This window comes from Centruroides sculpturatus, unplaced genomic scaffold, assembly GCF_000671375.1.
Source record: "Centruroides sculpturatus isolate CEXI.00-Female unplaced genomic scaffold, Cexi_2.0 scaffold1314, whole genome shotgun sequence".
Taxonomy (NCBI): Eukaryota; Metazoa; Arthropoda; class Arachnida; order Scorpiones; family Buthidae; genus Centruroides; species Centruroides sculpturatus.
In genome coordinates, this window is record NW_019385437.1 from 13,898 (window position 1) to 32,127 (window position 18,230).

The 18,230-nt window shown below is 26.6% G+C and overlaps 1 protein-coding gene across 1 annotated transcript in view; it reads right to left on the bottom strand.

Moving 5' to 3' along the window:
* The window catches only part of LOC111638987, a 38,922-nt gene that overhangs the window by 3,122 nt on the left and 17,570 nt on the right, over positions 1-18,230 (bottom strand). The window contains exons 3-4 of the mRNA XM_023384760.1: positions 13,660-13,784; positions 7,303-7,927 (exon numbers count right to left, since the gene is read on the bottom strand). Coding sequence (XP_023240528.1) covers positions 7,303-7,927; positions 13,660-13,784 — 750 coding nt within the window. The remainder of the gene's footprint in view (positions 1-7,302; positions 7,928-13,659; positions 13,785-18,230) is intronic.

Genomic DNA, 18,230 nt, shown 5'->3' on the forward strand with positions numbered 1-18,230 from the left:
CTTTTTTTGTTTCAACAACGTCTCACCCGGCACAGTGGTCGTAAACTCTTAAATATATTTTACGTAGTAATAAAAATATAACTTGACATACGTATTTATAAATAATTTATATTCAAATTACATCATTTCTATGACCAAGGGCGGCGTAAGGCATGGACGACGTGGGCCACCGCCTATGCCTTGCGGTCCGAAGGGCCTCGCGCCTCGAAGGTTTATGCATTACGTACTTAAAAGCCGTGAACGCGACGAAAAAATTTTACTCGTCGTAAAACGATAAATAGTTTGTCAAATTTTTATTCATAAAAATGCAGCTTCAACTGCTTTTTATTTTATAAAATCCGTCTTCTTGCACCACCAGAGGGCCTTTTAAACAATAGGTAGTCAGTTAGCGTTGGTCAGAAGTAGTCCAAATTCAATACGAACGTTTGTTTCTTGAAAATTTGATCACAATTTAAATACAGTATTTACTTTTAATATTACCGATATGTCATCGAAAAGAAATTGTGTTGTATTATCATTAAAAGACAAATTAAAGTGTTTGTTTCGATTATCCGGATTTTTCCTTATCCGGACTACCTTCATCCCCAATTAGTCCGAATAATCGAGGTTCTAGTGTATATAAGAAATTAAAGTTCATGTTACTATATTAATGATTGTCTATTCTTATTTGAGTTAGTTATGAATGGATTTAAACATAAATAACAGTTTTGTCATTTATGTTATTAAAAGCTTATTACAGTTTAACAAAACATGTACACATTCAAGCTTAAATAGATTTTATACAGAGGCTTAAATTTTGCTACTTCAAAAATTTTCCAGGGCATCTACATAACTGACATAACAGTTGGTGGTGCCGCAGAGAAGGATGGCAAACTACAAGTGGGAGATAAAATTTTATCGATTAATGGAATCAATACGGAGGGACGAACATTCGAACAGGCTTTGACTTTGTTAAATGGAACTGATCGTTTTATTCGTTTAGTCATTCAGAGAGAGAAAGTAAGTATATAAATATAAAGTATATATATATATATATATACAGTGGGTGATCGGTTATTGAACAGATTGGATAACGAACACTTTCGCTAAAGATTTTTATGTTTGGACAACGAACACCTCACAGAACAAACACAAGAAGAAGCGATGTAAAGTAATGAATATCTATTGGTCTTCCCTTGTCTTCAGGCAACAATTTGAAACTTTTCGGAGTGTGGGAGACGTCGACATTGACATCGACACTCAAGCCAGTATATATCGATTGGATAGTATTCCTCCAAACTTTGAAACTCTCCCTTGTAATTCCAGCCTTTTATTTTTCCGACAAAACAATTCTTTTATGTATTTGCGAGACTGTCGGGTAGGCAGTCGTTAAGTTTTGTATCTGTTTTTCTTTTCGAAAGGTGAGAGTATAATAGCAAAGGTAGAGAGTGGGCAGAAGATGCCTAATGGTGTGAACAGGTCTACAGTAGGCCGCAGTTCAATCTTATCTAAGAAAAATACTGTATAATCAAGAAGACTCAAGCAGCTTAAGGAGTAACAAAAATCATATCTGAGAAATAAAAACATTGAAGAGCTCATAATGGAACCTGAAACTGATCTGATGACAGAAGAACACCAAGAAACTCGGCGACATATGTTTTCTTCTGAAAAAGAGGATTAATGCCAATATCTGCTGTTAAAAATCTTTTGAAGACTTAGAATGGCATCCAAACCAGGTTGAGGTTAATAGACTTGGGGATCTACAATTACAATGCTATTAATTACTTCTGAAAAATCCTGAAGAGAGAAAAGCAATCAACATTGGACAGATTCTTTAACCGCTGCAAACAGAAAAAACATGACTAATAAAAATGCAAGACTGTGTATATATGTATTTTTATTATTTCATATAAATAAACATAGTAAGAAAGTATATATTCTTTTATTTTTTGAGGTTTCTAGAATGAATTAATCAAATTTCCATAAAAACCTATGGTAAATTGATAATCGGTTAATGAACAATTCAAATAGCAAATAAAATCTTGGAACAGATTATGTTCGTTAACCAATCACCCACTGTATATGATTTGATTCATACTTGATATCATTTAATAAAATTTGAAAATTTATACATTGAAATCTGATATACAGACATTCAAATCAAAGTCAAGAAACAAATATTAAAATTATATATAAATAATACATTTGTATTTTGATAAATCATTTTGACAAGAATAGATGTCAGATGTAATCAGTGCGGAGTCAATATGAAATATGATCGTTTTTCAAGACAAAACTCTTCACAATTTGAAAACATGATTGATGTGCTGATAAGTAAATTATACATTTTATCAAATAAGAAAATTTTTATGTAAATGAATGTTTTGAATTACTCATGTATTGATTATCAGGTTTAAGAACAGATATTTAAATAAACATACTTAAAGTTTTATTTACATGTTAATCTATATTTGATAATTGTTATTTAATAGATTAAAAAAATGCTCCATTGTATTAAAATTTTTTAATCTATTAAAAGATGTTATTTGTTTATGTTCATATCCAGTTGAAAATGTTATAATTCATAAAACTGTTAATCGACTTCACTTAACTTTAATTCTATTTCTCAATGAAAAATGTAAAACTTTGAAAAGATGAATAATTGTAACACATTTAGATCAATCTCTGGATCCAAACCTATCATATTCAGGTGCAGACATACCCCAACAGGTACATTTTTCAATATTGTAACATTGAAAGAAACATTAACAAACTGAATTCCTATAAATATAGATTATAATCCATAAAAAGTGGGAAATCATCATTATCTGAAAAGTTTACTTAATTCCTTTAATGCATACTGTGTCACAGTTGCATGTCATTCCACTTGTTATTTATTCTACACCTAATCAGTATACCACAACTATCAAAAGTCTCTCTTCTTAATTTTGGAGAGAGAACTACAGATATCTTGTTCTTTCTAAACATAAAGAAATTAAATCAGTCAATAAACTGAATCATAATTCATTTACAAAAGAATGCTAACTCATTGATCTGAATTCCATTAATAATAATATTTGCATCAGTCCAAAACAAGTTCTTCTTCCCAAGGGATTGAGAAAAGTTCAAAATGAGTTAAAATTAAGATGATCAGACAACAGAAGCAGTAAAGACATTAACCTGCTGTTTTGGGATCCAGGTTTGAGTCCAAGTTAGAATTTCATGAGGGGGTCTTGTCAAAATCCATGAAGGACATGAAAGAAGACCTTCTTAATGTTCATCAGGCAGAAAGAGTTAAAAATCATTATCTTGTTATAAACTGGTATGGAATATCAAGTTAATTAATAGCAAGATAGTGGTGACAACTACCTACCTAGATAATTCTTAGCTAACAATAAATATTTTTACATGTTTTAAGAAGAAATAAAAATTTTTAAATCTACTGGCTTTTTAGTAATCAACAACAAACAATACATACCAAAATTAAGTCAGTCATTCAATTTTCATATTGAAGAGCTTATAAGTAAATATCACTAAATTCTTTTAAATAGTTATAGTAAAACATCAAGTTGAACTTCTTTAAGGGATTAAAAAAAATATATTGACTGGATTAAAAAGTTTAATACTCAATTTTCTCAAATTTTTTTGTGGATATAAATTTATCATCATCATGCCATTTCTGGATAAATCTGTTTACAGGATGATTACAAAATTGTATACATTTTACAATGCTTTTGAGCATTGTCAAGGCATCCCCTTTTGTTCCAATCAGAATGCCAATAATATACTGTATTAGTAATAGAATGTGAATACGACATTGTAATGGTGTATTGCATCCTTTCTCAAAGTGGGTGATAATGCCCCCTTATAGGCACTGAAGTCTTTCAGGGGGGCAGTAGAAGGCTCAGTGATTAAATATGAGTTTTATTTCTTCTCATTGAAACATTCTTTGATCTCAGAAATAGGATATGGGTCACACCCTATCTATCATATCCATATAATAATGCATGTTTAAACATTATATTTGCAATAACTGTTTTTATGATACCTTTTTACATTATCATCTGTTGAGTAAGTTAAAAAATATGGGGGCACTAGATTTTTTTTTAATCTCAAAGTGAACAGTGGTCGAAATAAGTTTGAGAACCTGTGGTGTATTGGAGCCATGGTTCACCATGGAGCCATAATGTTTGTTTATCACCATGGAGCCATAATGTTTGTTTCTCTTAACCATATATATTCACCATGGAGCCATAATGTTTGTTTTCTTAACCATATATATTCAAACAGAATATAAAAAAATGAAGATCAAGGACCTATCAGAGTGGAGAGTATGTACACAAAAAAAGTAGGCTCAAGTTAATAATAGTATCAACAATTTTAAATTAACAAGAGCATATTGAAGTATATGGAAAACTCTAGATATTATGCCCAAGACAGACAGCTTTAAATTAATGCAGTTTGACTTAGCAATGTTTTATTCCAACTGTCTGTCATCAATATGTTGTTCCTTAATCTCAAGTACGGAGCTAGATAGATGAAAACCGAGACTAGTTATGGAAAGCTTAGGGGCAGGAGGTCCTGATTAACTATATAGGAACTTCTGGTTTGCACTGGAAGTCACATTATTTCAATTAAAAAAAATTTCCCCTGAAAGGAGTTAGATAGATGACCAGCACAACTCTATTGCTAACAGGAAAAGGATGATGTACAGGGGCAAGCCAGTACCAATTTCAGGTGGAGAGCATATGTTTTAAATTAAATTAATTGAAACTTTAATTAAAAATTGCAGCCCGGCATTATGACAATGAATACTTGCATGTTGTATTTGTTTTTCAGTTCATAAAGATTATTTTAATTTTGACATGTTTTTGTGCAAAAACATGTCAAAATGTTTTGCCTTTCTTCATATATAGAACTTTTCCAAAATAAATTCTATGATGAATTCTGCTATCAAATTTTGTCTAAAAAAATTGAAATCATAAAATGGAAAAAATTACAAGAAAGAAACAAAACATTTCAAGTTCAAGTATAATACTTAAATTTAATGTCATTAACATTTTCAGTCATGTTTAATAACCATCAGGCAGTTGCTTTATGGTGAACTGTGAGCATTAAACCTACAGACACTAAAATTACCAACAGCTCATTACATAAAGTTACTACATAAGAAACCTCACAGTCTACAAGCTCCTTAGAAATGATCCAATCAATCCACAACATGTTCCTGACATATATTTTGTGTTCTAATCAAGGACAACTTCAACACCAAATTGGAATACATTGGACCCACTTCATATTCCCTTGGATCAAAGAAATAACCATAAAAGAAGTATAATGACAGCTTTTTTGGCTTATATGCCATGGAAAATAATGTGGATGTTGACTTCCAATGGAACAAGATATTTAGATGAGTATAGGATCTTACAAATAGTCATGAAAGGCCAAAGCAGTTAATCATGAAGACAATGTTACCTCATGAATGTGGAGAATGTTTAATGAAATTCTGTAAAGGCAAATAGAGATGATAAACTGTTGGAGCTTAGGAGGTTGTGTTTTAATATCTTACAGCACATATTATGTAATTCTATATTTTGTAACTAGTGTAATATGATGTAATTTAAATATATCAATGGCATTTTTCATAATTCTGATTAATCGCGCTGCATATTTCATTTTTAAAATTGGAATTCCAAGTTGTTTGATTGTACATTATTCATAGAATTGCTTAGTAATGGTTGTTATATGGTAAACATAACTGAAAATGTTAATGACATTAAATGTATTGTGCTGGGACTTAAAAGGTTTTGTTTCTTTCTTATATAAGAGTATATTCATTATGAAAAATCATTCATTATATAAACATGTCAAATAGAGAAAATATCTTCAGATGCAAAAATATAAATTAATATTGTATCATATTTCAGAATACTAATTTAAATGTCTTATGAAAATCTGTATTAAGTAGTAGATTATTCTTCATTTAGATTCTTGTTTGGATATGTATTAAATTATTTCAGCAACTTAATAGTGCTGTTTTTTTCCAAACTTATCACAATGACTTCTGTATGTTAAAAAGAATTTTAAAAAGTGTTATAAGTATCAAATAACAAAATGCATTTCAGACCTCATATCATCTCTTCAGTTGTCATACAGTTGTTACATATTAAAATTTTGTGTTAAACCAGATTATTAAATACATATTTGGCTTTCAAATCTTCAAATACATTATTAAAAGCAACAAGTCACATACTAAGCACATATAAGCACACATTTAAAATGTAAATAAAACACAAAGTAAAGAGATTTAAATGTATATTGATTTGATTTGATGTATTTGAAGATTTGAAAGACAAATGTGTATTTAATAATCTGGTTTGTAAGCAAAATTTTAATATGTAACAATACAAAATATATTGTTTGGTGTTAAACCAAACAATATATTTTGTGAAGCAGTTGTTAAAAAAAATTGTAATTGATATCTTTCAAAAATTTGATCAAATCACAATATACTAGGAATTGCAGTCATCAAAACTTTTACTGTAAGGACAAATCTCTGTTAAAAAATAAAACATTTCAAGAAAATGGTTATAAAATGGATTTTTCCCTTCATTAATTCAAAATTTTAAGAGAAGGACAATTCAAACAAAAATAAATTACAATAAGCATAGTAGGCATGACAAACTATGCCTATTATGTAAATATGAGAAAGTCAACTCAACCAAATAATCTAGTTATACCTTGCTAGCTACATTGTTTTTCTTTTTAATCTATAATGGAATGTTTATAGAATGTTAGTTGTCATTAGCTCAGTGTATCACTATTTTACAAGCTGTTTTAATAAATTTAGTAAACTAAAAAGTCATAATTTCAAATTTAAACTTATATTTAATTTTTATGATTCAATAAATATTATGTTTTCTTCTCCTTACTTGTAGAAAGTTTTATTGTGTCCTAAATTTTTTTATTACTTTGTTGGAAATTTCCGATAATTCAAACATTGAATAACTTGAATTATTCTAGGTTCTTTCAGATTTTAAATTAGAACTGTAACCTAAGTTTAAATTTTCACATAAAATTTGAGTTGTATATGAAAATTTAAATTATTACAATGAAATGCTGATTAATTTACATGCATGTAAATTTCTCTACTCTTCTGTATGAAAGAGGTAAATGTACAGTACTTCCAATTCATATAAAATATTCTGTATATTAACAAGTTATTTACATTAGTAATACTAATTATGAGCTATTTAAAAATTTTAATTAGTATTTAATGAAAAATGAAATTTATTATTTAAAAAAAAATATATTTATATATACCCGTTATACTTTGCAAAACTCCTAATGAAATCTTGGCAATTTCTTGTCCACAAATCATATTGTTTCTTTGTCCAAGCTGCCATGGAATAGGTAGTTGATAATTCACAGTTGCCCAATTCCAAATCTGGACTAACTCTTTCTGTTTTGATAGAAACATCAGATTTTACACAGTTCTGATCTACATTCAACTGAGAAGATTGAATGGCTGTATCAGTATTTCCTGAAATAACAAAATTGTTCAACTGTTCAATTTGATCTGCAGTTTGTTGAATATCATTTCTTGATTGAATGAAATCTTCTGTTTCTGAAGAACATTCTGCTTCACTTTCAAATTCATCTTGATTTTCATTGAAAGAATTTTCCACTTCATGAAGATTCTCTAAACCTAGCAGGCCCGATTCATTAGATGCTTTAATTTCTGAAATATTTTGAATCTCTGTTTCATCAAATGATAAATCTTTAATTTTATTCACAGAAGACTGATTGACTAATATCCCTGGTTGAATCTGTTCTTCAGATGTCGTTATAGGTAAATGTTCCGAAGGTGCTTCAGAAATGACAGGTACAGTTCTTGCTTCTAGAGCACCAGAATAGCCAGGAGTCTCTGTAGAATGAATATCTGTTTCTGTGAAGAAATTTAAAAATCATTTTAAATTTTAATAAATATATATATATTATAATAATAACAAAAATTTCTCAAAAAATGCATAAATTCTTTTCTAAATAAATATAGAGTTTAAATTGACAGTATACTATGCTTTCCAAAAATTTACTTTCATACACATTTTAGACATAAATAAAAAAATTTTAATGTATGAAACTATTAAACTAATATATTAGAAGCAAAATCAATAAAGCCAAATTGAATTTAAAATTAATGAGCCATGTCAAAAAAATGGATTTTAGAATCATGTTTACTATGTTAGACAAATTTAAATGTATTTTTTTTAGCTGTGTATTTAATGAAAAAGTGCAATTATGTCTATATCATCTTCTAGTTGCAATGTTAATAAACATGCTGCAATCAATTTTTTTTCTGGTCAATAGTAAAGTTCTGCAACTGCAATAGAATGATAATACGATACAGAGGAAAATCACAAATCAAAATAAAACTTTTGTATAACTAAAATGTATAGAAATGGTAAAACAATGCTAGTGAAAAAGATCATACTTTTTTAAAATCACTTCTGAATGTTTTAACAGCAGTAAACATCATTGACTAAGCTAATCAAGATAATGGTACTGCTTCCATTATTACTAGAATAGCTTAAATATTGTAAAAAATCTTTTGTATAAATTAGATTATCAAACATTCTAAAAATGTTTTCAGTTGGTATTAGGAAGAAGTTTGTGAATTGATATGAGTAATGTTTAGAGAAACAAGATAACTACATTAAAAATTAATAATTCAAAATATTTTACACATTTTATTTTGTCAATTTTCATGGATTTTCATATTATATAAAATGGAAAAAATACAAAATTTTGATAAAAATATGTTTTAAAATTTAACATGTTATGTTTAAATTTAAGTTTATTCTTTGTAGTTTAAATGTACATATAGAAAACAAAATTATTACATGGTATTTGATTGCAGGGACAAAGCTACTAAGTGTTTGAGGGGCATCTCATCCCAATGTTGGCAAATTCTGCTAATAGTTGGCAAAATCACACCAAAAAAGAAAATAATAAATTTTTCAAAATTAAGAGAAAAACAGCAGTATAAAAAAGAGAGATGAGAAGAGTTGTCATAAGTTCAAAACCAGAAATTGGGACATTGTAAATAAGACATCATTATGGTAAAATTTGATGATTACTCAGCATTAGAAAGTAGCTACTCAGGAAAATAGTTTAATTAGAATTATCACTTAATTTTATTGAATTATAAGTTATTGAACATTTTTTATTTGTTGAATCAATTGTGCATGTTTGATTTACATATTTCAATCAAGTTTTTGTTAGAAAACCTAGTTACTCCCATTGTGGACATGAATGAATACATGATAAACATGATTAAAATTAAAAATCCTTTTAGTGCCCATAGGGTAGAAAGAGTAGAATAAATAAATGATAAAATCCAAACTATGGCCAGATTAACCATTGGTCCAGTGCCAAAGATTTCAGGAAACCATCAATAATTTTTAAGCCATCACTCAGCACTACACAGAGCAAACAGAGCATGTCTACCACATATTACTAAAAGTATATACATACAAGGACAGCTGATGTGTGCATGCACAACTCCTGCAGACACCACCACCTACAATTCTTCTTTTGCTGTTTTTAATATAAACTAAAATATTTTCAGGTAGAAACAAACAAATTAGGACATTGTTCCAAATCCTGAAAAATTGGGATGTAAGACAACTATAAGTATGGTCAGGAGAATGGGAGAAGAAGAGCCAGCCTTCTTGACTGACACTTGGTGTTAATAATGATCAATATCAGCCATAAGTATGTCAGCAAAATCAGCCTCCTTGACTCCAAAGATATATGTCTAAATATGTCCCTTTATGAGTGATGCATTACACTTTTTGAAATTATAATATTGATGAAGATTATCTTATGAAATAATTTCAAATTGACAGGAGTTTACCTTGATATAAAAATGGAAAGCATTATGATTATTTTTACATACTTAAATAACTTTGATATACATGATATTCTTAAGAATCAATTAATGCACAATAATAAATACCGAGATGAACAAACTTCATAACAATCAAAAATATCACTAAAAAGCAAACAATAAGTTTTTTTAGATCATATTAATTTTTTGTTTCAAGAGATACAATATGCTTTATGCATTCAATATTATATTAAGAACTAATAAAAGTAGATCAAATCTAATAAGAATAACAATGTTTTAATTTTTTTCAAATTGAAAGTACATTAATTTGAAATTTATTTTGCAAAATTTGAAATTTATTTTGACAGTTAAAGTTGTCAAAATAAATTTCAAATTTTGCCTCTGTTGAAATAAAATAGTAAAACATTAATATTTAAAACAATTAAAAGGCAATACAATAATAAAGTTTAAAATAATTAAGACAAAAATAAAAGAAATAGTTTCATAAGAATAAAATACAGTCAAACCTCATTAATAAGTTATTGGTTTATTCAAAGTCCATATAAATACAAAATTGTGGTCCTGTGGATGAAGATAGGCATTTCAATGTTAAGAAATTTGGTTAATACAAAACATCAGTTAAGATATAATACAAAGCTTGTGGCTCCATTAATTCAATAACAATTATATTATGTCATTTAATACAAAGCACACTTTCTAGATTTCTGAAATCATATGAGCCAATTGGAAAAATACAAGTCATATCCTGACCAGGGCCTTTTTTCAATTTTAATGTTGGCCACAACACTTATGACATCAATACTGTTGTTGATGACAATGCAGACATTGGGGATACACTACCAACAATGTTCACTCCAAATCAAAAACTACTCTCTTATAGTTGTATTGTGCACTGTGACAGTGCCAAACAATTAGTAGTTGTTTCTATACAGCAACCTGACTTGCAGGCGATCTGCTAGAAGGATGCCTTCTGGGAGGACATTCTATGGGAAACTAGCCTCAATTTGGGCCTTACAAAAATGAAGAAATCCCAGAAAATTCAACATGCTAGCTTGTAGGTAAGACATGAACCCATGACCAACTTACCTTATGTAACTTATTTAGATAATAATTTTATTTAAAAATTTATTATTTAACTTGATATTATTTATTTCAGTATATTATTGAATTAATAAAGTAAAACAAATACTAAAAATAAAAACAATTTACTAAATTTTAAGAACTGAAACTTCAAACTTTTAAAAATAGCATTTCTTTTTAGGTACTATTATCTCAACTACAATAGATTACAAATAATTGTTCTCATTCTCACCTAAAGCAGATTTTTATTTAAGAAAAGAAAAATTCAAAAACATTCAGAATCTAATCTGCTTTTCTTGTCACAAATAAACCAGGGATGCTGAAGAGGCACTGTCTGCACACAGTGGCAGATATAAGGTGTATCACCTTATATCTGTCATTAACACATAAAAATTAAAAAGTTACTTGTCCAAACTTCAAATGTTATTTTTAAAAACATTTATGATGGCAAATATGGTTTGTAGCAGTGTTTCTCAACTTTTTTCTCATCATTGACAAGTAAAATTATGGATAACTTTATATGAATCATTAATTATATACAACTATGAATTATGCTTATTTATTATGCCTATATATGCTTATCTAGAGTATGTATAGCAACTCTAGATTACTATTTGGTAATCAGCTGTGCCAGTGTCAATACAAATATTTTTCTGTGGACTGGTGGTTGGGAAACATCTGCAATATTAACATGTGCGTGATGGTTATATAAGTTCCCCTTTAACTTGAAATATTTTTAATTTTTAAGTTAAAGGGGAGGAGCTAAGTACTTCTGGATCTGCCATTGCGAGCGACTGTGTATATGATGATATCAATGGTATTTGTAGTATTTGAATTTACTTTTTTTATCAATGTAATATCTGAGATCTTAAATACTATCTAGTATTTGAGTATCCATAGATAGTATTTTATTCATATTCATGAATTAGTATTAGCCCATCTCTAGAAAAAGTTAAATTTTGAATAATCATTGTATAAACCAAAACTATTTAAAATTATAAGACTGACTTATTAATTAGATGTAAATTATCAAATCAAACAAAATTACAGACAATTACTAGATAATGGATTCAAAGCAAAAACAACCAGAGTATTGGGATAGTTTTCTGAATTTAACAGTTTGAATTCCAACATCATACAACTGTCTTTTAACATCAGACAGAAAAGTTTTTCATGTTTCAATGTAATAACTAAGATGTTTCACTAAACACATTTAACTAAACCTATAACTTCCAGAAACAAAATTTTTAACATGAAAAGTTGACCTGAGGCAGACCTTTGTTAAGGTTGAAAACATTTGTCAGAAACTTTTTACATTAAAAATTTTGTTACAGGAAGTTAAAGGTTTAGTTAAATATGTTTAGTAATTCATTCCAGTATTGAGAAGAAGGTAATTTTATTAAGATATTTCATTTTAATCATAACATAATACAAATGAAATAACTTTTAAAAATTCAGAAATAAAATATAGAAAAGACAATTAAGATACAAATTAAAATCATCAAAATTCAATTTCCAAACTGCAGAAAAAAATTCCTAAAATTTAATAATTAGCCTTATTTCAGTCTGAAAATAATTCAAACTTAATTAATGTTTAGTTATTAAAATCAATTATGGCTTATTATATGTTCAAATATTATTTTTATGTTCAATGCAACTAGTTCCTAACTAATAAAGATAAATAAACAACAATAAAGCAAGTATTTAGGTTTTAACTAATTATTATTCTAAGTCCTGAAAATAGAGAACAGTTTCAAATTTTATCATCTTTGACAATTTGGTAATGTCAAATTTAAAAATGAAATATGATTTCATAACTGGTTAAAATTTCTATCTACTTCTATATCATGAGATCTGATTACATCTCATTTTCTTTGGAGACATTGAAAATTGTTTGATTTTATGCTGTTTATCTAAATTATATTAAAATTCTTAATAATAATAATTAAAAAAAAAATCATTATTTTCCTGTAAAACTCTTGGCCGCTTGGATTTTATCTTTAAACATTACTGTAACTTATATTAAGATCAGAGAGATTCTATCAAACTAATCAAAAAAATTCTTTATATTTAGAATTTCAAAAAAGTAAAGAATTTTCTATTCTATAAATTAAACTAAAAAGTTGAAGCTGTTCTTAAATATATATTTACATTATATTTGTTTGTATAGCAACAGGATTTTAGAGTAGACAGAATTGTTTTTCTTATATTCTGTATACCTATTCAAAAATTCTTTTGCTGAAGAAATTAGAAAAACTTTCAATTTATCAACATATTTAAGTTTACAGACTTGCATTATTTTAAATTTGTAAAACAGGAACTTTTAATGATACACTATCGTTTATAATATTTCTATTAATCTAAAATTAAAACACGAAACTAATTTTCAAACAAAAAACTAAATGAATAAGAAAATAAGTTACATTCCACAATAATAATAGAACATGTACTAAAATATTTCAAAACAGGAAAAAAATATATAGCATTATCATAATATGCACTCATTCTTTTTTAATTCCTTGCATATATATTTAAAATGCATTATTAATATAATGATTATATATTAAAAAAAACAATCTCATAGGCAACAATCTTGCACATCATATATGGATGAAAACAAATCAATTGTTAATATATTAAAAAAGTATATAATTTAGTACTAGAAAACTAAATATAAAATTACTTACCAACAGTTTCTGTGGAATTATTTATATTTGTCTTCTTTTCTTCAGATTGATTCAAAGATTTTGTTTTGTTTATCACTAACTGGTCAATAATATTTGTTAAACGGATTTCTTTCTTCACTTCAATACTATAAAATTAATTTTAAGAAAAATATCTATAAATGATATTATGCAAAATATTTTAAAATTTTATCAAATATTAAAAATACATTAAACAGAAAAAAAATTGACAGTTAATGAAATGTTTATATTTATTTTTAATTAATGATTATGATAAGGAAAGTAAAACAGTAACAGAAAGGTGAATTCTGACAAACAACAATAACAGACAGACAAACTAAGAACTGTGTAGCAATTATATAAAATTAATTCTTACCTAGCATGTGCAAGATGTGCTTACAAAGTATAACTATTATTATTATTATTATTATCAACAATTTTACTATTCATTATGATTGAATAAATTGTCAAGCTTAAACAAGCATTACACGATCTCTAATACCTGTATGTGATTTGTGAATTATCCAAGATACCTGTTTAGTTTTTATTTAGTTAACTGATAAATGATTATTTTAGGACTCAATATTCCATATTGGCTAAACTATATGTTTTCTCATCAATACAAAAAATAATACTTGTATAAAGTCTAAGTTTTATAGTTGGCCTTATTTACATATTAGAGGACTAAGGAATGAAATGTCAAAATTAACTTGAAGTTGAGCTATTTTCATTTAGTCCAACATTTTAAACCAAAACCTCAAAATTACCTTAGCAATAATAAATCAATATAGCAAACTGTAACTGTGTTATGATTTAACATAGAAAGCAATAATGTAAGAATTATAAAAATTTGACCAACTTTAATCTACATAAAATTTCAAATATTTTCATAAATGTGACAATGCATTTATAATTATATAAAATGATATGATACACACAAAACAGAATATCAAATGCTATTAACCTTGTTTCTCTTCAGTTTATACAGTACTGAACCAAATATACAGCATGCTTGGTACCAATAGTAGTATGGATTTCTGGACACAGGCTAAATATATAATTGATATATAAAATAAACAATGGAAAGTTAAGAATTAAATTGTAATGCACCATATGCCAGAAGTCACACTGGAACTAGTATCACATGACAGAAATCAAAACAGAGTGGTTTCACAGCAAACTATGGCTGTACAAATTCTTCCAAATTCAAAACTAGCCAGTTAAAAATAGCTGGTTTTCTGGTAATTCCAGATTTCCGGAAGCCAGATATTTGTTCTGGTACTGTATTGAAAAAACATGCTAATATGAAATATAAATATAATCTATTTGCTCACTTTCATAAAATTTTTGTGTGAGATAAAATTGATCAAGCCAATTAAGTGCATATTTCAAATTTTTTTTTGTAGATAATTGAAAAACTTTTTGATCTTTTTTTCTTTTAACAAATATTTCTTTTAGTTGTGTAAGTTGACTTTACAAAATATATTTTTTTTAAATGAGTGAAAAGCTTTAGCAAACTTTGGATATAGTGGATTGTGTCTAATATATCAGTAATATTTTTAATATGATTCAATCTGAACTGGAGACTTGCATATGAATTATTAATATATTAAGAAATAATTTTATAAATTAAGGATGATTTTTTATAAGAATGAAATATAATAAAGTTAACAAAAAATAATAAACTACAATGAAATATAATAAAGTTAAAATTCACTATTTATTATTCATATTTAAATTTTTCTTATAAAATTGCTATCATCAATAACAAATATATGTCTAAAGGTTTCTTCAGACCATTTTTTATTTAGTACAATATTCATTAACTAAAAAAAATTTATCTATATGATAATTTTCTTCATTACACACACAATACATAGAAACTTTTTATAAACTAATTATATTTTAGAAAATGTAATNTGGAGACGAATTCAGTCAATATATGCATGGTGATGTAAAATGAAAATTGACTCTAGAGCATACTATTGACATTATTTATATCACTCTCATTAAAAGTAATTAATTTATAAATATCTAATTTCTAACAAAGTGGAGAATGATAAGGTAATTTTAAACTCATTTCCTAAAATTTTATCATTAAAAATAAATCAATCATAAAATACCAAATCAAAAACAGTCTTCTGATGTTAGGATCAAATCAAGAATTGATTTTAATAAATCAGATCAAAATCAATCTGATTATTGATTTAAATTGATTTATAAATGAAATAATCTAAAACTGTACTTTGCATCAATAACAACCAGAATGATTATTTTTTGCTTTCAAAAAAAAGATCACGCCAACATCTTGATTTTTAATACCAGAAATGTGTTAAAAAAATTATTTTATACACAAATTTTTCCTACATCAAAAAATAAGGAATTAATCACAGTTACTTTTTACATTCATTCAATAAATGAGAATTTAATTTCTTCAAATTATAAGAGGTAAATAAATAATTATTGACTGATTAATAGCACACAGTTAATATACAAATCATCATCTGCATTACTGCATATAATTAATATATTAGAAGACATAAGACAATTAATATAAAATATTCAGAAACTAAAATACAGCTGGCAAAAAATTATTTCAAACTATACCAAAGAAATTTATTATTACTGTATTCGTATTTGGTTTTAATTATTTATTCACATTTAATTTGTTTTAAAAATTGGCAAAATTTAGAAAACTTTTCACATTCCCATTTGTTATTTCAATGATCCAAAACTAATATTGTTCAAGACACGTATATACTCAAATATAATAAATCTATACTTTCATATCTATACCATCTAAATGTGGCAAATATGAAGTAATATTCATTAAAATTTATATAAAAACCTTTCATATTGTTATTCCTACATTTGACAATGCTCTTCCACATAATTTATTGGATAGTATTTTCACTAAATTTTTGCCAACTTTTAATCGAAAATAAAACAATTTAAATGTATGGATTTTAATGTAAATAATAAAAATTTAATTAAATTATTTACTAATCCTAATCAATAGATTTATAAAATTTATGTATCAACTAAATCAACTAAACTAATAACACATTCAAATTTTTATTTGAATGTTATTAGTTTAGTTGATACATAAATTTTATAACATGCGTAATCAATAATGTATTGATAAATTTTTGGCAATGAATACTTATTTGATATAACATGCCACAAATTCCATAAGAAGATGGAAAGTATCCAAAAATGTTATTCAAGCAGATATTTTTGTCAATCAGATGTAGTAGGTTGGAAGCACCCAACTGATATATCCATCTATATAATCTAAATACAGTGGATGTCAAAGTTATCTACCAAGTAATTCATTACATTTCATAATTTCTCAGATTTTCTAAATAATTCTAGTAGATTTCTACTTCATTAAATAGGATAAATGTCCTCATAAAAACAATAGTAATGAATGAAATTGAAATTAAAACTGCTAAAAATCACGTACACCTTGTAAAAGTTGTGAAGTTTAACAGTATCTGAATTTATGATAAAAATTAGGCCAAGTTGAAATCAAATGAAATTTATTTAAAATGTTTTTAATCAGTCTAATCATCAAACTTAATATTCTAAATCAAACTCTGATCAAAAATGTTTCTCTTAATAAAAACTTTACTTCAGTTGATTCTTATTTCAACAACACTTAAGCTATCTCAGATATATTTTAATAAGAACATTTTTAAAATATAAACAATACATAACTCCTACAAGCACACCAGGTTGTATAAACAAAATTACGACTTACTTAAGCCTGTAACCGATGCAAAATCGTAAAATATTAACGCACAAACGTTTTCTGAACACCTTCCGTGTTCTTCCTCAGGTTACTAAATGATCTATTAGTATTCTAATTCTATTGAACATTTTTGACATGATGCAGATCCTATTGGGATCAAAAATATTTGTCATAATGTATTTATATTAAATTATATTTGCTGGTTTATTTTGAAGGTTTTGTTGGCATTATTTAATATTGTATAACCAGCTTTTGGAAGATTTAGAACAATAAGAAACAATTATTTTAAAAACTAAAAATCAAATATAAAAGTTAGATATTGAGTAATTATAATTAGAATCATTTGCATATCATGTTTTCCATTACATTACGGTAGCTCTAGTGATATGAATTTCCCCAATGAAACTTGATAAGATATTGTTATATTATTCAATGCAAAAAATACAACTAAGAATGATGCCAAATTTATTATGTCTCAATTTCTTTTTCTGTTAAGAATTTTCTTCTTGCTTCTCTCCTTTGTATCTTTTCTGTCCCCTTTTCTTCAATCAAAGACATTCAAGAAAAGTAGAATATCCATAAAACAAATTACAAATTTCACACAAGATAAAGAAAACCGCCAAACTAGACTATTTGTAAATATTAAAAAAATGAAATAGTCATTAAATTAAACATTTATTCTAACTATTTGAATTAAAAAAAGTCTACATTTCGTTTATCAAACTTTTTTATTAATGAGATTATGATAAATTGTCAATGATGAATTAAATGAGAACTAATATTCAATCAAAATATCTAATTTGTTAATATATAAGATAAA